The sequence below is a fragment of the Lacerta agilis genome, chromosome 12, assembly GCF_009819535.1.
Source record: "Lacerta agilis isolate rLacAgi1 chromosome 12, rLacAgi1.pri, whole genome shotgun sequence".
NCBI classification, from domain to species: Eukaryota; Metazoa; Chordata; class Lepidosauria; order Squamata; family Lacertidae; genus Lacerta; species Lacerta agilis.
The window spans coordinates 13,099,436-13,124,007 of NC_046323.1; the positions used below are offsets into that span (position 1 = coordinate 13,099,436).

Below are 24,572 nucleotides of genomic sequence, written 5' to 3' on the forward strand. Positions count from 1 at the left end.
TGAGGTCCTGGCCCGGGACGCCTGCGCAGTACAGAGCAGCGGAAACGGATACGCGAAGCGACCGGAAGTGGCTCTTTCTTTCTCCCCGCGGCCTTCGGCTCGTGAAGCGGCCATCATGGTGAGTGCAGCCTGCTCCGCGTGGCTTTATCTCGAGGGCGACTGGGGTGGGGGCCGGAATGGCCGTCGAGGGGAGCCGCGCGGACTGCCCTTCACGTGAGGCGGGGAAGGCGCCCGGGAGGGAGGAGCGGGAGGCGGGGGGAGGGCCGGGACGGTCCTTCGCTTGAGAGAGGGGGGAGACCGTAGGGCTTCGGAGGGGGGGAATAGGCCAAGGGGGGGAATAAGGGGGACGGAGGGGGGAAGTGCGGTCTTCGGGGGGGGGAATCTGGGGAGGGAAGTGGTGTCGGGGGGGGGGGTGAGTGCGATCTCAGGGAGAGGGAGCCCCGCCGCCAACCACCTCGTGCCACCCAGCCGCCCGCCCGCATGCGAAGAGCCAGGCCCCGCGGAGCATCAGCAGCAGCTGCCGCCTGAAATCCGCTCCTCCGCGCAGCTTTTACAGACTTTTCTTGCCTGGCCTTCAAATCCTTATGCAGAGGCAGCAAGAGATGCTTCTCTTGGCAAGCCATCCTCTCTCTCTCACTCACTCACCCCCTTCCCCCCCCCCCAAAATCACGATTTTCATTTAAAAGAAAGGAACACCCTTCCGCGTATTTCTGTGTATGAATAGCGTAGATGCCACTTCCCGCTCGCTGCTCCTGCAAGGAGCAGAAATACAGCGTCCCGCGAAATACTTGCTTCTTCGGATCGCGTTTCAGAACTCAAGTTCCTCTCCTCGAAGCCTTTGCTAGCTCATCCCATTTCATTTCCACCCATTTACTCTTGTCTGCCCTCTCCCAGTGTATATTGCAAGCACTAAGGGCCCTTCCTTTTCCTTCTTTGCAAAGGGACTGCAATCTAAACAAGTAAAGGGTAAAAATGCCTACCGTAGAAGTGTGGCGAGGGGAATTGTTTTGAAGGGTGAGGGAGGGGTAATGACTTTGTTTTGTCCAAGTCCTCCAATAATTCCCACAGCCCCTGGCTGTTGGTGATCTTACCCAATGGGAAAGGTGGTTAATGATGGAACTCTTGTTACAGGTAAGGGACTGGATGCAGGGGATGGGGTAAGCTCTTCAAGCAAGGGCTTGATCATGGACAGAGGTTCATGATACCTAGATGTAATGATTTAAATATATTCAAATCAAATTTGGACTGAAAATCCTCAAGGGACAGGATAGATGCTGTACTTAAAAACACACACACACACAATTCATTTCAGAAGACCCTAGTGGCAAGGACGAGGAAACCCTGGCAGGACCCACCTATGAAAGTTCTTGACACGGAGGATGGAAAGGATTTAAATATATTTTGTTCTGTGCACTAGTTTTCTTGAGCACTTCAGGAAATCTTGAGTTTTACTGCTTCTTGGGCGTCTTTTTTGTTTTGTTTTTCTGTTCTGTACTAGTGGTATGTCCACAGTTCAAATTGTTCCTAAGTTACATCATTGTAAGTTGTTAAAATAACATTCTGTCTCTTTAAGGTGTTCAAGCGCTATGTTGAGATTGGCCGAGTTGCCTATATTTCCTTTGGACCACATGCGGGCAAGCTGGTAGCGATTGTGGATGTTATTGATCAGAACAGGGTAAGTTTGAATGCTTCCTTGTGTGTCTCTTGATGACTGAGAAGGAACAGAGTCAGTGCCATTATTTTTTTTAATAAACATAAGTCCTTTCAAATACTGGTACTTGAGTGCTGAAGCGACCCAACAATAATAAAATATCCAACCCAAAATATCTAATTGGTTACTAATTCATCCCTTTAACATAGCACTACAGGGGGGAAAAACCAGTTATGTATAGGCTGCATGAAACAAATAAGTCGTTAGAACCTTTCTAAAAGTCTGGAGCATGGTGATTTTTCAGAGGTTGGTGGACAATAAATTCGAAAATTGTGACGTCAGCAGTCAAAAGTCCCTCTTCCTTCAACCTGACAATTTCACTAATTTAAATGGCAGGTAAATGAGGAGTGTCCTCTGTTGTTTTTAATGTACAAGCGTATGGGTTCGTATGGGTGCAGGTGGTCCTTAGTTTGCCTATAAAAAAGCACCATGTAAGTCTTTGAAGATCTCAGGTTTCAAGTTCCTATGACTGGTCCGTGTGTGCTCTGTGACACTGAGCAATTACCTAAGATTTAGGTGGGGTTGTGCTAAAGGTAGACTTGCAGACATTTAACTTTTTCACAAATTACTCTTGTGTAGTCTGCCGTATTCCAGTTGTCTTGTCCAACATGTGCATCTCAATCCCATCCATGCTTACCCAGAAGTCAGTCCCACTATATTCAGTTGGGCTTATTTCCAGGGAAATTGTGTGTCAAATTGCATTCTAAATGGCTAATTAAGCCATTAAAATGTTGCCATAGATGCTTTTCTTTCTGCCACTTGTGTGCAGGTGAGCTACTGAGGTAGCAAGGGAGCTTCTGGGTTTCAAGAAACAGCTGCTTTGTAATAATGGTTGTCGACTGGTGCTGTTTGCCTTTCCCTGTTGAAGTTTCTGTGCTTAGGTTTAGAATCTAAATCGATTCAGGTTTTCTTTTAGACTGGCAAAACTTTATTGTATTTTTCTCCCTGAATCCAAGGATCCCATTGAAAACCTTCTCTTTTCTCTAGGCACTAGTAGATGGTCCCTGCAGTGGTGTCAGGAGGCAAGCTATGCCCTTCAAGTGCATGCAGCTGACTGACTTTGTTCTCAAGTTTCCTCACAGGTCTGTCTCTCTTTTTTGTAATCCAGCATCACTGCCTCTCTAAACTTGGAAAATTGTGGAAATAGCTTGCATTGTTACTGCTGTAGCAAAGTGCATCATACTCACTTAACTGTTTATCATGTTGAGCATTGGCTGAAATCTTTGCTGAACATGTGTGGTTTCATAGGACTTCCCTTCATTTTGGAGGAAGGCTTCACTTTGTATCAGCTTGAAGGGTATCCTGCTATAGTTGGGCTGAAGGTCCTAGTTTGCTAGCTTGTCCCAACCCACTGCATATGTTAAAAATGGGTATCAGCCCTTACTTCACGAACCTTCCCCTTGCCCCCCCCCCCCAAATGGACTGGCATGATAGGGTCATGTCTACTGAAACGATGAGATGGAAAAAAGAAATAGTACCTACCAGAGAGGAATGGCAAACAAAGTTGATGGGCTACACCAAAATGGTAAAGCTGACTGGAAAGCTCAGGAATCAAGAGGACAAAAACTTTTTAAAAGAATGGGGGAAATCTTATAATTTATTTAGGAGACCACTGTAAGCAGATGAAAACATTTGCAGGATTCTAATTTCACTTGTAACAAATACGATGGATAATAGGGATGGATATAAAATATAGATTATGGAGTGATATGCAGTTGTAAATGTTGACAATAGGACCCATGGAGGGAAGTCTGGAGATTCAGAGAAATCTATATGGATATGCATTTGCTATTGTTATAAATTTATATTTGTAAAATCAAATAAAAATGATTTCAGAATGTCTGCTGAAACTATGACATGACATAATCATAGTTGCTAGGGGCTGCCTATATGAAGAACCTGCTGTTTGTGACCACTGTCCTTACAAAGCGAAAGTCTGTTCCATACAGATAATTTTTCAAGCCATGTTAGGATCTGAACTGTTACTTTTTCTAAGCGGCTCTTATGAGAAGTATTTTTGAAGGGCTAGGTGTATGGTTGCTACAAAGCTTTTACTCCTTCCTATTAGGTCAAGAGGCTATCAGCGAAATACAGTGTAGAATGTTTTTCAGTGCATTGAGATTTGTTTGAAAATGAGACTGAGATTTGTTTGAAAATGAGAGCTGGTGTTTTGTTTCAGTAACAAATATTGGTGCTTTTTTCTTAAATTAGTGCTCGTCAAAAGTATGTGAGAGCTGCTTGGGAGAAGGAAAAAATTAACGAGAAGTGGAAAACCACCAGATGGGCACAAAAAATTGAAGCTAGGAAGAAGGTATGTTTTCAAGATGAAGTCTGCAACATTGGGCTGAAATACTGATGCTAAACTAGCCAAATAAGCTGTTGCTTGGGCAACTGAATGATTAGTAGGACGACTTCAGCAGCAAAAGTCCCAGTAGGTCAACATGGTTGCATCTAAATCGACGGTATTCAGTTAAAAAGCCACCTGTCTTATGTGCCTGGCTGCTGGTATGCTAAGTTCATTTAGGAGAGGACCATTACGTGTTGCAATGGATCACTCTATTTCTCTCCCCCCACCTTAAAACCTTAATTGCTTTTTGCTGTGTTCCTGAAGAGCCCTAGAAGTTTTTTTGAAGGGCCAGTAAAAATAGCTATAATTAACACTAAGCAAATCTGCTCTGCATGCTCTTCGAAGTACTGTACCATTCAGAACAGGCAACTGGCGTACCTTGCAGACCTTGGTGGAGCAATTCCCTCTCGCACCTAATCTACCTCACAGTATTAGAAATTCAGATATACTGTATAAGCTAGGCACCAAACAGCTCCTTAAATCAGGGTTACAGTCACCAAAACGGAATGCATAGTTGCCATTTTTGTGCCAGAAGTGTGTTTTTCCATATGGCTTTTTGGTTCCTGAAATTAATTATCATGGTGCAGATAAAATCCAACAGAATTCTGCAAGGTGTGTTGCTATTGTGTGAAAACAGTCAAGATCCAAGGATCCCCAGGCATGCACCTCCAGATGGTGGAGACGTCCTGGCGCCTGGCAATTTTCAAATGCTGCCTCACAGAAGAGATGCGAGGATAAAAAGGAGAAACGAGCAGAACTAAGTACACTACCCTGACCTTGCTAGAGGAAAGGCAGGATATAAATGCAATTAACAAGATAAATAAGAATGCCCAGAAGCTCAATTGGCAGGCATGAGATACGTATTTCGTTGGGTTGAAAACAAGTTTGGAAGTTTGAACAAAACTCAGCCTTATTTAGCAAGATGGTTATATTTCTAACAATTATTTTTTTGTCTGCCCTGGAAAATCTTCCCACAGAAAGCCAAGATGTCAGATTTTGATCGTTACAAGGTCATGAAGGCCAAGAAAATGGTAGGTAAAGGCAAAACTGCTGGTAATCTAGTTTGATATTCCTTTTCCTTTGTGATTTTAATAACTATTTGAACAGAACTGTCCTGCATATCAGTGTGAGCACCTTGTAGTTTCACGTTCTGGGTTTGATTAGACTGCTGCAATTCATTGTATGCAAGGCTGCATCTGAAGAACCCTTGGAAACTGCCGTGGGTCCAAATACAGCTGCTAGCCATGTGTGGATGGAACACAACTGACTGCCTCTAGGGTTATCCCTGCTCCCTTACACTGGGAAGCAGTGCTTTATTTAGATGGCTGCCTTTTCATTCACCTCCCACTTCCCTCTCCATCTTTCCCCCTCGCACCTGAGCCCTCCATGCTGTGCACTCCAAGGAAGGGGTCATTCGAGGCATTGTGGGTGAGGTAGCCCTACCATTTTTGCTGCGACGGTGGCAAAGTCCGTTTAAAGGCTCACTACAGCAGTGCTCCCTTACAAGAGGCGACCTCCCACTTTGACTGTCTACCACCCCTCCCGATCAGCTGCCTGAAGCAGTTGCCTCATCATAGGGCTGTCCCCGACCAGTTCTGTCACTCGCTGTTCACTTTTGCAGTCCTTTCTGCGCAGTCTCTTCAAGCTTAACTTTTGCGAAATGGAAACGGGAATTGTTGACCGTAGCTCAAGCAAAATAACCCCAGTCTGCATTGCAACTCAAACACTTACGAGTAAAGTCAGTTAGATAGGGTGAAAACGTGAGTCCTGCTTACGACTGTGTATAATTTTGTTTCCTTTACAGAGAAACAGAATCATCAAGCACGAAGTGAAGAAGCTGCAAAAGGCTGCCGCTCCTCCCCCCAAAAAAGCATAAATTGTCAGCAAATAAAATTTCATTTTCATGTGCACCTAGTATAGCTGTATGACTGTTTCTTCAACTGCTTTTACCAGATTTTTGATAAAAACTGAATACTAAGATGTGCATAGAATGGCTACCATTCATCTTAAGTGCAGGCAAATTGATACCTGGTGCAGGTAACAGCTAGGCAATAGCCAGTTAAAACTTATCATGTCTCTTGGGTAACTGTTCAAGTTTGTACTTTACATACACTAGTGGCCAAATTTGTGGAAACCTTTTAGAAAAAGTGTTATTTCTGAGGTCTGATGGCTCTTAACACCACTTTTTTGGGGAGTAATACCAAATAATATATCAAATATGTATCAGTGGAAATATAATTTAGTGAAGAATGTAATGCAATAACTTTTATGAAGGACGATTTATTACAACGGCAGTCATAAAGAAGAAACGTGAAACACATAGAAAAAATGAGATATACAGAAATTCTCACCATGTCAGTTAATACTTACCGGTAGTTGGGTAACTTTTAGCTTTAATTACGGCCTTATAATGCCTTTGGAGTGAACCAAGTTTTTTAGTTCTGAAACTAAGATTGAATTATTGCCTCTGTTAATTGGGTTTTATTGCTTGGTTGCTTCTGACCAACAAGTTTTTTGTAGTCAGCTCCATAGGGTTATTTGTTGTGGTGGTTAAGGTCTGGGCTATTCCCAGGCCTTTCCAGCAGTGCAATATGATCTTGAAACCACCTTTTGCACTCAGCAGCAACATGACATGGAGCTGAATCCTGTTGAAATAGAAAGTACTTAATTATGAGTTTGTGGGCATTTCCACAGATCATAACACTAACTGGGTGTTTCACGGTAGGTGTAATGCAAGTAGGATGTAAATCTGATTCTTCTTACATATGCCATCACTACCAAGCAAGGAGATGTTGGTCTCGTCACTCCAAATAAGCACACTGCTCTTTCTAGAATTCTGCAACTTGCCTTGGTGACACTTGACTATGTGCCTGTTGGTGTTAATGTAACTGAACATTAACTGTGAGCAGAGCTGCATAGAACACAGGTTGTATGCGGAAGGTCTCAGGTTCAATTCCAGATAACACTAGGTAGGGCTGCCAGTCTATTACAAATTTTATTTTAAGCATTTCCTACCCAGAGATCAAACTGCCTACACTGGCTAAGATACATTGGAAGTTTCCTTATACCAGGGGTCCCCAAACTAAGGTCCGGGGGCTGGATGCGGCCCAATCGCCTCCTAAATGAGGCCCGTGGATGGTCCAGGAATCAGCGTGTTTTTACATGAGTAGAATGTGTGCTTTTATTTAAAATGCATCTGGGTTATTCATGGGGCCTGCCTGATGTTTTTACACGAGTAGAATCTGTGCTTTTATTTAAAATGCATCTCTGGGTTATTTGTGGGGCATAGAAATTCGTTCATTATTTTTTTTCAAAATATAGTCCAGCCCCCCCACAAGGTCTGAGGGACAGTGGACCCCGGCCCATGGCTGAAAAAGTTTGCTGACCCCTGTCTTATACCAACCTAGGCATGCCTTTCTTTGAATTGTACCTCTTGGCCATTATCGATTAGAAAGTTGAGTTACATTGAGCCTGGGCTCCTGAATCCTTTCAAAGGGGCTTAACCACTTTTTAGTGCCATATTTTGGCTCAAACTGTATACGTTCGTGTTGATATCTTATTTCGATGTGTGTTCATGAGAATACCTTCACTAAGATAAAGCTTGCAGTGGGTTAGAAGTAGATGCCACCTACTGACCTAATCTGCCCAATTTCTCTTATTTCCATATATTTGCATGTGTTCAGTGTGCGCTCTCAGTAAATGGGTGCATCCTCTTTGAGCCCCTCAGCCAGGATGTGACATGATACCCATGTTGGGGATGTGGATCTGTGTTGGCCGATGGAGAGGGAAGAGATGGAGGCAAAGCGAAGTGCAACTTTCTTCCAGCTGGGTTTCTCTTTCAAAAGGTTTTTCGAGAGAAGGAATCAAGTACTCTGTAAGAAGCTTGACCCAAGTTATTTCTCTGTCTTATCCTCTGTTAACGTGGCACTGTGATGCAGGTGTAGCTTGGCTACTAGAGCACAGCATACTGCTTTATTTTTATTTTCTAAAGTTATTTATTTGGTTTTTCAAATTAAAGTTTCGCAATCACAAATCCAACATACATCATAAAAATAAGATTCCAAAGAATCTGGACTTCCCTCCTCCCCTTTGTGGGTCCTATTGTTAGTCATTTCCTCCTGCATCTTTTATAATAATCCAGATCGTTTACATCTCCATTATATCCAAACTTCACCATTAAACTACAAGTGTTCTTCCAATCCTACTAACGATTTTAACTGTTTACAATGATTTTTAAGACAAATTATAAATTTTCCCCATTCCTTATTAAAATTTTGGTCTTCCTGATTTCTGATTCTTCTGGTCATTTTTGCCATTTCGGCATAATCCATCAACTTAATCTGCCATTCTCCTCTGGTTGGGACTTTTATCTTCTTTCCATCCAAAGACGAGACGCAACATACTGTTTTAAAGGGGGCAGGTTGAAGTGTTTCTAATATTTTGAGAAATTACAGTGTATTTTCTGACTTGGGCAGCAATGAGCTACTGAGGCAGCATTTCAGGGAATCATCTGCTTCATGTATGAAAGAGGTACATAACTAGAAGTGGGTCTTCATGAACTTGCTTTGTGCCTCATTTGGTCTGTTTCAGCTGCTGAAAGCAAAAGCTTTCTAGCATCACAAAACTTGGTATAGAAAAAAAAGGGAACTGTTCTCAAGAATGAGCTTGGTTGATGTCATAATGAGTTTGCCTTGTCAAGATACTTTGCTAGGGGCTGTTAGGTGGTGTTCAGATATGAAGCAAATCCATGAAGGGTTTTTGTTCAACGATTTCTCAAAGGCTGGCTTTCATGCAGAAACGATGTGGGAATAAAACAATATTTTCCATATTAATCACCAAAGCCTTTGCCAAGAATTCTTGTTCATTCCTGACATCCTTTTGTATACCGTACCTTGCCTTTTCATATACCTAATTGTAACCCACGATTGTATCAAACAACTCGGGCGAACAATTCTTTGAAAACATTTTTTGTGCTATTGTGCTACCTCAAAGCACTGTCATGCTGAAGTGCTGCCTAGTCTTTTGAGTACTTCCAAGCAATGGAAAATGTGCAGGCCTTTAATGTCCTGCCATCTAAACTTAAGTGGTGATGTTTGAATTTTTAAGAGCTAATGCATGCCTTTTTCTGTGTTCCAGTTACTGAAATGCATAATACCAAGAGATGCTGTAGTGATGATAAAAGGTGAATCTTGCAGTTTTGAGATCCTGAACGTTGTTCCATATATATATGGATATGCTAAACACCAGAACCATGCATTTAGTGTAATTCTTCCAAGAAGTGTTAGAAAAGACTGAGAGGAAATCAGTAATTAACCACCCTTTACAAAGAACACGGGTGGCACTGTGGTCTAAACCACTGAGCCTAGGGCTTGCAGATCGGAAAGTCAGTGGTTCGAATCCCTGTGACGGGGTAAGCTCCAGTTGCTTGGTCCCAGCTCCTGCCAACCTAGCAGTTTGAAAGCACATCAGAGTGCAAGTAGATAAACAGGTACCGCTCCGGCAGGAAGGTAAACGGCGTTTCCGTGCGCTGCTCTGGTTCGCCAGAAGCGGCTTAGTCATGCTGGCCACATGACCCGGAAAAACTGCGGACAAATATCAGCTCCCTTGGCCAGTAAAGTGAGATGAGCGCCGCAACCCCAGAGTTGTTTGCGACTGGACTTAACTGTCAGGGATCCTTTACCTTTACCTTTTACAAACAACAGGGAGCTGAGTAGATATTTGAAGATGGGTATTGTGCCACCTCTGTTCCAGACTAAACGTACCCATTTCCTTCAAGAGCTCCTCAAAAGGCTTGGTTTTCAGACCCTTGATAATTTTTGTTGCCCTCTGCACACGTTCCAGCTTGTCAACATCCTTCTTAAATTGTGGCGCACAGAACCAGGCACAGGACTGCACGTGCCGTCTGACTGATGCAGAATGGAGCAGATATGTTCAAGGGCACATTTCATTTGGGCAAAAGCACTTGGGGGGTCTAGACCAGGGCTTGGGGCTGAGGAGGCAGGACGGTTTGCAACCCGTGTACTTGGGGTTCTTGTTATATTACGACCGCCCCATTCTCCCCTCATCATCAAGTGATAGATTTACATGATCGAAGATTGATGCCACGCACTTCCTCCCTCCATGCACCTTGCCCTGTTGGACTACCGTGTGGGATTGCAGGATTTTAACAGGAATGGAACGGAAAGACCTGTCTGCCACCTGCCAAATGCCCTCCTTGCCTAAAATGCTCCCCACATTTCATTGGGCAATGGTGTGCCTTCTGTGTCGAGCAAAGGAGAGAGAAAAAGAGCGGTCTCTGAGAAAATATGGCTGTGGTTGACGAAGGAGCCTTTTCTCATTGATGGGGGGCAGGGGGCCGAGCATGAATGAATAAATGACCAGCATCCTCATCATGGCAAGGGAGAGACCACCCCTGGCTCTGTTGATGAACCGGAGAAAGAGCAGCTTGCTTTCCTCTTCCCTTCCCTTCCCTTTTTCCTTTTGTGTCGCGCCTGTTAGATTTTTTAAAGCTGTGGGCAGGGACAGTCTTTTAACAGACGCACATCCTTTAGAAACCTTGAGGAGCTTTATAGGTGTTAGAAGAAGGAGAAACAACCTTCCCGCAGCACCTGCAAACGGTTGTCCGCACAAACACATTACACAACAACTGTAGGCAACTATGTGGTCTGTCGCAAGGTGGTGCTGTTTCTCCCTTTTGAAAAGTTCTCTTGGGGAAAACATGATCATGCATTTCCCTTAAAACTGACAGGCGGACACTGCAAATCTGTACCTGTGGGAAATTGTCATTTATCTCAACTTGCCAGTATTTATCCCAATCAAATTATCTCCAGCTTTATTGATGGACAGAACGGGAATTGAGAGCCCGGTGCAGAAAATGGATGTTGATATTAGAAGCGCCGGTTGTTTTTCAATCTGTTCGCAAATAAATATTAAAATAAGGAAATTTAACCGCAGACATTTGTTGTGCGATAAACCAAAATTGTCAACTCTCAGACATCCTGCAGCAGAGATATAGTGCTTGCTATAAGAAATTCAGCTTACGGATGTCCTATTAATTATCATCATTTTTGTTAGGGGCTGTGCATTCTGAGTAATTAAGAAGAATACGAAAACTGTTTTGGCTACAGGGATAAGCAAGCAACGGTCGCAGTGTGGGACAGTTGTTAAAAACTGGGTTTCCCTCTGGGTGTATATATGCTGTTTTACCAAACTGGAGATGGACCCTTTTGCAAGGGAGGTTTGAAAACATATTTTTAAAATGCCACAGCGTTAATGCAGATGCAGCCCATTATTTCCATATTGTGTGTTCTGTGGCTGAAAGTGAATGGCTCGTGGAAGCCTTACGATGCAGCTCGGCGTTAAATAATATTAGTAAGAGATTTTACGGGGGGGGGGGGGACCCAAACTGAAATCAATGGAAAACTGAAGGAGCCAAGTTACAGATTGCTTGCAATATCACCAGATACACAGCATGTTTTAATTAGATAGAAAGAATGGATTTCTGGACCAAAGCTCACAATTTGAAAAAAAAAAGAACTCTTGCAAAATAAGGATAAACCTCTGTGTAAAATGTATATTTTTTTACTAGAATGGGAGACAAAAGACGAGCTTGCAGAGTATATTGATGTTGATTATGTATTTTGTGGTTTTATATTTTGATTTAGTTCTGTGAACCGCCCTTAGACCCCCCCGGGTACAGAGCAGTATATAAATGCAATAAATAATAATAAAGAAGAAGCTTGTTTCCAAGGAGGATGTCACTTCCAAAGAGAGCTTTGGCAATAGGCGAGAATCTTTTTGCGAAAAAATTAACAAACACCCGTATTCTAGAGATTACAGAAACATCTGTGCTAAGGTTACATTCACACCCCCACCCCGAACTGGAGTATTTTTGCATTTCCCAAATACTCATTTTATTCCCTGGTTATGATTATGACTCAGATAAGCATACGGCGGCAGGAAATATGCAACCATCATGCCTTCCAGAAGTATTCACTCGTTCCGACGGCTTAACCCAACTGTGCATACTGAAAAAGCTTCCCACTGCTTTTCTAACCACAAAGCAGCCTTTGCAGAACTCCTGCTGAGATTATTTAAATAAGCGAGGCTTTTCTGAGCTCCCAATAAACGTGAGATTTCCAAATGTCTCTCTGAGCATCACTGTGGAGTTCTGCTAAGATAAATAACCTTGCAAAAAGCTCTTCGAATTCAGATAGAAACAGTGAATCACACTCGGAGGGGTGCTTAGCCCAGGGATCTGAAATCCTCGGGCAACGGGCGCCGTTTTCTCATTGGCAAAAAGAAGAATCTGTACCAATTGGAAACTTAGCATGGACTCTGCTTACCTTTCAATACGTGTGCCAGAGATTCGACAGATCAGCAGCACAGCTCAGCAGAACATCTGGCAAGCCAGATGTTTTGGACTCCAACTCCTATCCAATCCAGCCAATATGGGAGTTGCAGAGCAGCAACATCTGGAGGGGGCAGAGGTTGCTGATCCTTGTATTAAATCTTTGTAATTTCAGCCCCTGTCTTACCTTTGCTGCTTTCGTTCACTATCAAAAAGGTTCGTTCATCCAGCTGTGCCTTATTTACATTGCTCCAGGGACGCGGGTGGCGCTGTGGTCTAAACCACTGAGCCTCTTGGGCTTGCTGATCAGAAGGTGGGCGGTTCAAATCCCCGCGACAGTGTGAGCTCTCGTTACTCTGTCCCAGATCCTGCCAACCCGGCAGTTCGAAAGCACACCAGTGCAAATAGATAAATAGGTACCACTGTGGCGGGAAGGTAAACAGTGTTTCCATGCGCTCTGGTTTCCGTCACAGTGTTCTGTTGCGCCAGAAGCAGTTTAGTCCTGCTGGTCACATGACCTGGAAACCTGTCTGTGGACAAATGCCGGCTCTCTCGGCCTGAAAGCAAGATGAGCGCTGCAACCCCATAGTCGCCTCTGACTGGACTTGGTTAAGGGGTCCTTTACCTTTACATTGGTCCATTAACTTCCTCATCTGGGCTATAGATTTTGTTTCTCTCTCTATTATTATTATTATTATTTCAAAATAAACATTTTGCAAATTTTAAAATATCAGGTGACTTCCCTTCTTCTCTTTCCAGGGTTCATTTTACATATCATAAATCCCTGCATATTTTGCAAAAACTATACCATTCAGTATTCCGTTATTACACCCATCCAAACTTGTTCACACTGTTGAATTTATGTTAATGCTGCTAGCGTTTAGCTGTACACAACTATTTCCCCTATATCCAATAAACGTTTTCCAAACGTATGTTCTTCTTGTTCTCTTATTCTATATGTTAAGTCTGCGAGTTGTGCATGTTCTGTCAACTTAAGTTGCCATTCTTCTTTAATTGGGACCTTGCTCGTTTTCCATTTTTGGGTAGATTTTGTTTCTTTACTTGTTTCATGCCTATTAATTTGTTTTTTGTCATTGTCTGTATTTATGCCGTGTTATGATTGCCTTTTGTGAAACTGTATGTGAAAAGTCCCATATAAATTTTACAAATAAACCAGGAAAGGAAGGGCGAGACCCGAATCGCTGTCCTGCTTGCCCACTTCTAACAAGCTCCACTGAGAAAATAAAATTGCTCCCTCTGAAAGCCAAACACCATATTTTCCCCAAAGCCAGGGTGGCAGAGAAAAGCGTGCATTGATGTTTGAACATGAATGCTGAAGAATTCAGAAAGGTGAGGTGACATTTCTCCTGCTTCTAGATCTCTCAGAACTGCAAGCAACGGTATAGTAAAAGACTTGCATTTTTTTTAAAAAAGGAAATGCAACAACACAAAAATGGGGATGCAGATCAAACCAACCAACCTCCATCTAATTCAGCCTTCAAAAGTTACCATCTATATGCTTCCTCTTGCTTGGAAGTGCACAAACAAGGCATGATGGGCAGGTGGAGATTTCTACTCCTTCCACTTATCCCTACTGCCTGAAAATTTGAGATATACTGCCTCAGGATCTGGAGGTTCTATTCCCATCTATTCCTAATCTCTCACCAATAGATTTTTTTTTAATTAAAAAAAATGATTTTTATTAAGTTTTCAATTTTACATTTCAAAACAAACATTTTACAAACGTTAAAATATCCGATGACTTCCCTTCTTCTCCTTCCATGGTTCATTTTATGTATCATACATTCGTGCATATTTCACTATAGCCATTCAAGCACATGGCCGGGGTACTGATTCCCTGCGATTATTCTGTCATCGGTGGAGAAAAGCAAAGCACATTAGGCTGAGAGAACAGCTCCTGCATCAGCCTTGTCCCCAATGTGTCCTCACCTGCTCCTTCCTCCCCTTGGACTACAGAATAGAGTCATCCGCTGGCCCGCCCAAAATTTGGTGAGAAACCATTGGTCACCCACCGCTGTCTTCCTACACAAATCTATACTGTGGCCGCACACTTATGAAAGGCATTCTTATGCCATGCAATGGATCCAATGCAGTGGATAGACGACTGAAGTGTGTAGAAAGGAGCTCTGTTCCTTTGCATCGCATTCTAGAATTTTCTGGTTGAGATGGGACCCCCAAGGGACATCTAGTTCAACCCTCTGCCGACAAAGTGACAGCTTTGTGCGATTGTGCTTCCTCCAGTGGAAGGGTGGCTTTGCTTTGCAAAGGTACCGTCTCCCTGGATACAAATACATTTCCTGCCCCCCTTTTCCTGGTTAATTCATACACTAGTGGCCAAAATTGCGGAAACCTTTTGGGAAAAGTGTATTTCTGAGATTGGATGGCTCATAACACCACTTTTTTTTCTTTTTTCTTTTTAGTAATACCATAAAATTATATATCAATGGAAATATAATTTAATGAAGAATGTAATGCAACAAAGTTTGTTCAATTATCTGCAGTGCTTTTTTCTTAAAAAAAAAAGTTTTGACTCAAGAAAACCATCATTTTATAGTTCAAATCGGGGGAAATAAATGTAGTAAATGGACAAAAGCACAAAGATTCACAAAATGTTTAGGGGTATGTGTACCCCCAGAAAAAAAGCACTGATTATCTGTATTCTATCAAAAGTTATAGCCAAATAACCAGAAAAAGGAAGAACAACTTGCTTAGGTTGATATGCAGTAGCTTACCGTCATTTGAATGTAGCCAATGAGCACGAGTGTTTATAGAGAGTCAATCAGGTGCCATATGCCATCAAACCTCGGAAATACAAAAGCTCTCTACAATTTTGGCCACTAGTGTACACTTTGCTCTGGTGGAGGGCAGAAATTCAGGGGGTCATGAACCCACATCAATTTCTCCCCGATTCCTTACTACTGTAAAGCAAAATGAATGAATATATATATATATATATATGTGTGTGTGTGTGTGTGTGTGTGTGTATGTATATTCAGCGTGCCCTCAACTTGCTGCCCCACTGATTACAACTGACCCTCATTGATTAAATGATTAAGGCTTCACTTCATTAAACCGGCTAAAGCTCGCAGTCCGTGGCACAAGCGAGGAGAATAATGGAACGGGCACAGAAACGAAACAGGCAGCTCTGTTTTCTGTCTTTCTTTGGTACACCTGGAAAGGTGGCTGCGGCCTGAGACCTCGGGGAGGTGAGGCGGGCAAAGCCAGCCTGTTTTCTGGGTGTTATGTACTGAGTTGAATAGGATTCAGAATGCAGCAGTCTGATTGGTCCTAGAACAATAGGATCCAGAATGCAGCAGTCTGATTGGTCCGCAGGAGCCACCCAATCCGGCTCCAGGTGGAAGTGAATCCGCAACCTGATTGGCATACAGGAGTATCCCGGAATTAGCCAATCACGTGGGGCCCATTGTGTAAATAGTGTATATAAAGCAGATGTTTTGGGGGAATGTCCATTCCAATGGGAGGAAAGAACAAGAGTGCTTTCAGTTTGACTCGCCCGGCTGCACCTGTTTGTCCATTCTGCCTGAGCATCGAGGGGCTGATGGGATTCGTGGTGGACAGGAGGGAGCCGTTTAGTGTAAGAACAGCCCAACATTTCCTCTTTTAAAAAATTCATTTTCACTTTTAACAATTATCATCATGCATAAATCATAATCATTTTACAAATAGGATTCTCAGTATCCCTTAACTTCCCTTCACCCCTCCATGGTTTCCATAGTTATTCTTTTCACACTGCATCCTATCATATTCTCATAACTCAGTTCTCACCATAGTTCTTGCTTCATTGCAAGTGTTTTTAAAAACCTGCCAATGTTTTCAGTTGTTTACAGTATTCTTTCAAGTAACTTATAAAGTTTCCCCATTCTTTATTAAATTTATTGTCCTCTTGATCTCTGATTTTCACAGTCATTTTCACCAATTTGACATAGTCCATCATTTTTACCAGCCATTCTTCTTTTGTAGGTACAGTGGTACCTCGCAAGACGAATGCCTCGCTAGACGAAAAACTCGCTAGACGAAAGGCATTCGCTAACGAAAGGCTGACTAGCAAGACGAAAAATTTTCGCGATTTTTTTCCCTGTCAAACCACTCTTCCCCCGTCCGTGCTTCGCAAGACGAAATTTTCGCTAGACGACAGCACTTGCAGAATAAATTAATTTCGTCTTGCGAGGCACCACTGTAGTTTGTACTCCTTCCATCTTTGGGCAAATAGCTGTTGTAGCATACATAAACAGTCTCTTCTATCTCTTCTATCCTTCGGTATTTCTGGACCTGAAATTCCTAGTAAGAAAGCTTCAGGTTTTTTCACAAAAGTAGTTCAAAACATTTTTTTCAATTCGTTATAAATCATTTCCCAATATACTTTTGTTTTCTTGCACATCCACCACATGTGGTAAACTGTGCCTTCTTTCTCTTCACACTTCCAACACGTGTCTGTAGCAGTTCTATACATTTTTGCTAATTTAGTAGGAGTTAGGTACCAGCGATACATCATTGTCACATAATTTTCTTTCAACATACAACATGCTGTAAATTTTAGATCTTCCCTCCATAGTTTTTCACATGGTGCCAATTGTATATTATGTCCAATATCCCTTGCCCATTGTATCATTACTGATTTCAAACCGCCCAACATTTCCAGTTCCCAGTTTGCATATCGGTGTGCCTAATTTCTACCTGGGAGGTTGGCATGTTTGCAGCAACAGTTTCCAGGGAACATCAACATTGAAAAATCTGTTGCTGGAAAAGATTTGGGGCATGAGAGCTATCCCGCAGAAGCAATGTTACTTTGTATTTGTGTATACTTTGAGGGATGGGTCCCGCCCCCCCTTAAGACTGTGGGTCGATTTTGTTGTGGATTTTATCAACGAAACCTACCCATAGCCTTAAATAATGTTCTTACAAAGTAATGTTATGTGCCACCCCAATTTCTGTGTTGTGTGAGAGTACAGGGGTCCAAGGCAGGGTTGGAAATGAGGCACAACATAGACTGTGGTGTCTTTATGGTATATGGTTTATTTATACATATACACCACCTGAGCTGGAGGGGCTTCCAACATTACACTCCAAGAGGGTGCTGCTTCTCCCATGGCCACAATCCCGGGTTCAAATTGTCAACCCACACGGTGCTCTGACCCCACTTCCGCAGGCCTGCTGGCCCTTGCAAACTGACCACATCCCTCCCAGCTCAGATCAGAAAAATTGCGACCCTAGACACATCTCACCTAACTAACACAGAACTTGGTTGAATTCGAACCCTTTCCCGGATACCAGAATTTAGGGGAGCCTTGAACCCCCACCCCTCCCAAGCTTATAGCAATAATAGAGATAATAGGATAATTATGTCGATGATGAAAATGAACAGAAGCTCGCTAGCAGCAGCTGTAAGAAATCGTGGGCTTGCGGGTATACGAATATTATATGCTTGCATAGCAACCAGAAATGCTGGGAAGCACAACAGAAATAATGAAGTGGCTATATATTGGACACGGCGACTGGAAAACAAAAACAAACAAACGACACTGCCCATAAGATAACTGCACAATGAGATAACTGTTGATCTCCCTGCTTCTTAGCACCCACCCAGGTGGGTGGCAGCAATGCCACCGACACTGGGAACTGCTGCTTTGACCACTGTGCCATACTGCCTCCCTCCTCGACCCACTTCTTCGAGTCCACCTTCCTGCGTTCTGTCCAACCTAGTATTCATTGGCGAACTGTTTGGCCACAGAAGGACGCAGTGTGCTTCTCTACTCTGCGCAAGAGGAGCGCCTGGCCGGCTTCCCCCCAGGGCTCAGGCTTTTAGTGTTTCAAGAGAAATCCGAGAAGGCTTTTATTGTGAAAAGAGCTTCTGCAATGTGAGCAGGCCTCCCCCCTTCCTCTGATCCCCCTCCCACAAGTCTGCCAGTTCTGGCACACTTTGAACACTCAGCAACTAAGTTGGCTGGCTGTTCAGCCAGCATTTTAGTCCTATAGCTCAGAACCATCTTTCCCCCATTTGCACAGGGATCCCTTGAACACCTCTACAAGCCACAGAAGTACCTGGAAAGTTTAGCAAGAGATTCACAGGCTGTATTTTTTTTTAAATCTAACTCCCTCCTCTCTCTCTCTCTCTCTCTCTCTCTCTCTCTCTCTTGGTTGAAAGATGAGTAAGAGGCTCAGGCTGCAAACCAAACTCTCCCAAGAAAGTCTGGCGGCTGGGAAGGCACCTTGAAGTTGTAGCATCTGGTTGCAAAAACCCCAAGAGACAGCGAGAAATGGAGAGAAACCAGAGATATTGACGGCTGATGTTCCAGGCTCTTGGGAAGTTCGACGTATGGGGTCCTCCAGCTGAGCGATGAGAAATTAATGGGCAAACGAAAGAGGCAGGCGAGCCCGGGGTCTTCTGCCGGAGGTGAAGACAGGAGGTGGGAGGAAAAGGAAGAAAACCGTCCGTCTGAGCATGGTAAGAGTTTTGTTTCTAGTAAGTGCAGTCCTAGGAAGTCCACGGCGTTCAGTGTTGCTTACTCCCAAATACAGTGGAACCTCGGTTTAAGAACAGTCCTGTTTACGAATGATTCGGTTTACGAACTCCGCAAAACCGGAAGGAGTGTCCCGGTTTGCAAACTTCACCTCGGTCTAAGAACGGAAGCCGAACGGTGGAAGGGCACCGGCGGTGGGAGGACTCATTAGGGAAAGCGCGCGTCGGTTCAACAATGGTTTCAGTTTAAGAACGGACTTCTGGAAAGGATTAAGTTCGTAAACCGAGGTACCACTGTACGGGATACAGGGCCAGCTCGAGAAATTTTGCTGCCCGAGGCAAATGAGGCACCTGCCACCTCAGGCCATAGAGAGAATCCCACCATCCTGGGAGAGGGATCTTACTGACAATGGGACAGTATACCTGAGGGCAACAGGGGAATTTGGAGGGATGGAGGGCTGTTGCCATTTGCTCAGTGTCTGCCGCCTGAGGCAGCCCCCCCCCCCGACAGCAGGGCCGGCCCCGATAGAGCTGTAGCTTCAGTCTACAAAACGCCTCCACATGAGAGAAATCCTTGAGGGGGACAAATGGATTTGCAAAGGTCTTGTTCCCACGTTACAGTTCTCCACTCTTCAGGGATCTCCCCCTGTCTGAAAAGCAGACTTCCCCAATGCGCCTTCCCCTGCTTCGGTTCCGGTGATGTGGAGCCGACCGCGTGTCTCACGGCATTAACTCCCACCCTGGGGGAACTGTAAGGAAACAAGTTGTGCCTCATCGAAGGCTGACCGATACAAGACGGATGAGTTTTAGGATTTGTGACAGGTGCCATCCTGGCCCCTCGGCCAGCAACTGAGTGGCAAGTAAGCTGAGGGAAAGCAAATAGGGAGCCTGCACAGCAGGCGTCATGTGGGAATGGGGTCTTATTACCCTGGACGGCAACGGAAGCTGTTGTTCAGCTTGGTCTGGACCTTACTTACTTTGGGGGAACGGTGGACTAAACCAGGATGGCCTGTTGAGAAAAGATGTCAGGCCATGGTTATGAACCGCCCTGAGATCTACAGGTATAGCGCGGTATACTAATTTAATAAATGATAGTAATAATAATAATACTGCATGGAATGCGAAAGGTCGGAAATTCCATCTCTGACTTCTACAAGGAAGGCAGAGAAAGACCGCTGTCTGAAACATCAAGAGCTTGAATCAGAAGAATCCTTATTTGCATCAGCCACTAGCCATAGCAATAAAATAAAATAAAACGTACTGAAGATAGAGGTAAAAACCTAACGATAGAAAATACATTTGGGGGATTTACATCAATAATCAAATAATAGAGGTATCTGAAGAAGTGTGCATGCACACGAGAGCTCATACCAAGAACAAACTCAGTTGGTCTCTAAGGTGCTACTGGAAAGAATTTTTTATTTTGTTTCAAATAATAGATGTTATTCTAATCACCCCTGCTAAAAACCTTGCGGTTTTTGCTGTCACCTGATCATCTTGATCTGCTAAAAGAAAGGACATGGTAAGTAGCAATGGTTGAGTGAACCGGCATGGACAGTAATAGAGGGGTAATAACCTCACTCGTCAAGTCTTTATAAAGAGTGCAAGCCAGAAGCACATGAGCCACTGACTCAATACTACCATCTCCACAGGGACATAACCGTTGACCTAGAGAGCTACTGCCCATCGGTGTAGAGGCAGCACTGAGATAAATGGGCCAATAGACACATAGAAATTAATTGTCCTTTCTATTATTGTTGTTGTTGTTGTTCAGTCGTTCAGTCATGTCCGACTCTTCGTGACCCCATGGACCAGAGCACGCCAGGCATGCCTATCCTTCACTGCCTCCCGCAGTTTGGCCAAACTCATGTTAGTAGCTTCGAGAACACTGTCCAACCACCTCGTCCTCTGTCGTCCCCTTCTCCTTGTGCCCTCCATCTTTCCCAACATCAGGGTCTTTTCCAGGGAGTCTTCTCTTCTCATGAGGTGGCCAAAGTACTGGAGCCTCAGCTTCAGGATCTGTCCTTCTAGTGAGCACTCAGGGTCGATTTCCTTGATAATGGATAGGTTTGATCTTTTTGCAGTCCATGGGACTCTCAAGAGTCTCCTCCAGCACCATAATTCAAAAGCATCAATTCTATTATTAGTAGTATTATTATTATTACCACTGATTTATTAATTGCCTTCTAAGCTATCATTTCAAGACAATTTTGTTGGCATCTGTCTTTCTCGAGAGAGACAATGGAGTGCGCCTCTGGGGCTGAAGTCAAACAGCTGCATTACAGCACCAAAGTGCAATCATGGGCAGTTTGTATGGAGGTCCTGGGCTGCCGAGAAGATGCCCCTCCCTCTCAGCCTCGCTGATGTGGTCTAAAGGAAAGCAAAGCAACCTGTTTGGCACCAGCTTGGCTGCAGGAGTTGCCGGAAGGAGGTGTGCGAGACGCCATCCAACCGTCTTAAGGGACTCCAATTCAGATTTGCTGTTGAGCCCTTTCCTCCTCCCGAAGACATCCCGCGAGGCAGCGGAGCTTTCGGGCGAGAGCTTTCCCCCTCCGAGACGATTTACACGTTAAGAGAATTAAAAGCAGTTAAGAACACCACAATAGCAAATGTGTTTTAAAGCAAAACTAAAACCCTAAGAAGGAGGCACCCATTTATCCAGCTGTGAAAGGAACCTGTCTTGTAACTGTTTCTGAAAAGTTCAGCTAAGTGGTTTCCTGTCGTATCTCGACAGGTATGCTATTTCGCGGAACGGTATTATGAACAGATATGGTGGAGAAATAAGCGTCATTCCCCAGAGCTGGGCACATTTTGCATCTGGTATGGCTGGCGTAAATAATATTCTCATATTTGATAGCACCACAGACTAGTATGGACTCCCTGAGCAGACTTGACTTAACTGTTTCCAGAGAGGTAGTCTTCTGTGAGTCTCCTGCAGAAATAATAACGGAATCTTAAAGGTGAATGAATGAATGGATTAGGGTGTAAGCTTTGTGAACCGATGCACGCTTCATCCGATGCATGACATGAAATCTTAATTGGCAAGGTATGACAGGAACTGAACAACAATGAGATGAAAGCATTACAGCCAGTGATAACTGGAACTTAGAAACCGTTTTTTAATAAACAGAGCAGATACAATAGCACTGGTGAGCTGATTTGTGCAACATAACAAAACTCCACTAAGCGTCTTCGAGGGCTTTTGATGCAATGGCAACGACTTATCCCATGAATGTGCACAGTAGTTCATAGGTAAAGGTAAAGGGACCCCTATCCATTAGGTCCAGTCGCGGATGACTCTGGGATTGCGGTGCTCATCTCGCTTTACTGGCCAAGGGAGCTGGCCTACAGCTTCTGGGTCATGTGGCCAGCATGACTAAGCCGCTTCTGGCGAACCAGAGCAGTGCATGAAAATGCCGTTGACCTTCCCGCCAGAGCGGTCCCTATTTATCTACTTGCACTTTAACGTGCTTTCGAACTGCTAGGTTGGCAGGAGCAGGGACCGAGCAACGGGAGCTCACCCCGTTGCGGGGAATCGAACCGCCGACCTTCTGATCGGCAAGCCCTAGGCTCTGTGGTTTAACCCACAGCGCCACCCGCGTCCCACAGTAGTTCATACCATGAGCCAAAAACGAGCCTGCACGCAGAAATGATTAATGGGGTGGCTCATGCTGTGTCATCACTTATGGCGGAGTTTTGTCAAAATTTCAGATTTAGGAGAAGTGGATTGTTCAGGCCCTGTGGCATATATGCACCCGTTGCAAGTTTGTGCTGGAGTCCCCACTTTCCCCCATCCTTAATGCCTGGAAATCCAACCTCGGCACCCAAGGCAACCATGATAGCTGGTGTCTTTGCAAACAGTGCATGTGCTTCCAAGCACCGTGTGAAATGTGGCATCATACGGCTATCCCTGCTTCTCAGTGAATACTTATACAGTACATTTATCTGCATGTCCTCTTTTACGAGCTCAAGCAGCATTCATGGTATGCCCACTCTTGTTTTTTTCCTCCCAACAACCCTGCGAGGTAGGCTAGTCTGAGAAACGGACTGTCCCAAGGCTGGTCAGCGTGCTGGGTTTTGAACCCGCCCAAAACTTGCTCTCTGCCAACACAGGAGGCGGCCCTGTGCCTTTTCCAAGATTCTGCCCATGCGCAAATATTTCCACCCTCCATGCCTGCAGGATGAGTTGATTTTCAGTGTCGAGTGTTGCAATGAAAGCATCAGTTAACCGTCCTTCTCCCTTCCACAAAAGTTCATAAAGATGATTATTTTTAAAGGAAAGATGGAAGTCTCCTTCGGAGAGTATTTGTGACTATTTCCTTAAGCCAACTGGCATTCTCGGCATTACCATGTGAGCTAGTTCCAGTATAGCTTCTAGGAATCCTTGTCCAGGAAGTCAGTTCTTTCCCTCCACACCTACTGGCCAGGATCTCAACTTTCCAAGTACCGTAATCCTCAGCACAACACAGGGTGGCACTCACAGCAAGGGCCCCTACCGATTCCTTACGCTAGATGTTAGCAAGACAGCGAGAAGGGAATTGTTTTAGCAGTAGAGGCTCTTGGAGGACAATAATGCTGAGCCTGTTTCCTCCCCCCTTTTCTCTGAGAGCGCTGTAGTGGTTTCAAAAATATGTGCAAGGTTGCACATTTGAGCACTGATACAGACATGCTGTCTGCATATTAAAGGGAGCCTGGCACTCTTGGATGGAGCCGGCCCAGAGTTGTCAATTGTGCAATGGATGGTTCTTTCTCCTTTGGTTTGTTTTTATTTAATAATTTTTATTTGATTTAACAAGCGTAGATTTATAACAATACCAAATAAATATCCGCATTTAGAGATTTCTCTGAATCTCCAGACTTCCCCCCATCCCCTCCATGGGTCTTATTGTCAACGTTTTCAACTGCATATTATTTCATAATCCATATTTTGTGCCTATTCATATTGTCCATAGTATTTGTTACCTTACAAGTGTTATTAAAATCCTGCTAATGCTTTCATCTACTTACAGTGGTTTCTTAAATATATTATAAAATTTCCCCATTCTTTCTTGAAGTTTTTGTCCTCTTGGTTCCTGAGCTTTCTGGTCAGTTTTGCCATTTCGGCATACTCCCAACTGCTTGGTTTGTCATTCCTCTCTGGTCGGGACCTTGTCTTCTTTCCATCTCTGGGCTAGTAGCATCCGTGTGGCTGTTGTTGCACACATAAAAAGTATTTTCTGCTCCTTCGGGATGTCGGTACCTACAATTCCTAATAAAAAAGCTTCTGGTTGTTGTTTTTTTTTAACCAAAGTTATTTTAAACATTTTCCCCCAATTCATTATATATCATTTCCCAGAATGCTTTTATTACTTTACACGACCACCACATATGATAAAAGGTACCTTCTTTTTCTCTACATTTCCAGCAGGTAGTTGTACTTGCCTTACACATTTTTGCTAACTTAAGGTAAAGGGACCCCTGACCATAAGGTCCAGTCACGGACGACTCTAGGGTTGTGGCGGTCTTCTTGCTTTATTGGCCGAGGGAGCCAGCGTATGGCATCCGGGTTATGTGGCCAGCATGACTAAGCCACTTCTGGCGAACCAGAGCAGCGCACCTATTTATCTACCGGTACTTACACTTTCACATGCTTTCAAACTGCAAGGTTGGCAGGAGCAGGGTCCAA

General features: G+C 44.0%; 2 protein-coding genes across 2 annotated transcripts in view; both read left to right on the forward strand.

The window, feature by feature from the left end:
* Positions 1-5,975, forward strand: RPL14 (ribosomal protein L14). Its single transcript, XM_033165826.1, has 6 exons — positions 1-118; positions 1,574-1,675; positions 2,699-2,793; positions 3,923-4,022; positions 5,036-5,089; positions 5,863-5,975. The coding sequence occupies exons 1-6, from the start codon at positions 116-118 to the stop codon at positions 5,932-5,934; spliced, it is 426 nt and encodes a 141-aa protein (XP_033021717.1). The 5' UTR covers positions 1-115; the 3' UTR covers positions 5,935-5,975.
* Positions 5,976-18,636: 12,661 nt separating this feature from the next.
* Positions 18,637-24,572, forward strand: part of GASK1A (golgi associated kinase 1A) — a 29,841-nt gene continuing 23,905 nt past the window's right edge. The window contains exon 1 of the mRNA XM_033166055.1: positions 18,637-18,892. Coding sequence (XP_033021946.1) covers positions 18,890-18,892 — 3 coding nt within the window. The 5' untranslated portion in view covers positions 18,637-18,889. The remainder of the gene's footprint in view (positions 18,893-24,572) is intronic.

Bases quoted from the DNA above. Each gene is read 5' to 3' on its own strand.
- RPL14 (XM_033165826.1), top strand. The intron at 1,676-2,698 runs GTAAGTTTGAAT...TCTTTTCTCTAG, and splicing joins ATGTTATTGATCAGAACAGG to GCACTAGTAGATGGTCCCTG. The intron at 4,023-5,035 runs GTATGTTTTCAA...ATCTTCCCACAG, and splicing joins AAATTGAAGCTAGGAAGAAG to AAAGCCAAGATGTCAGATTT.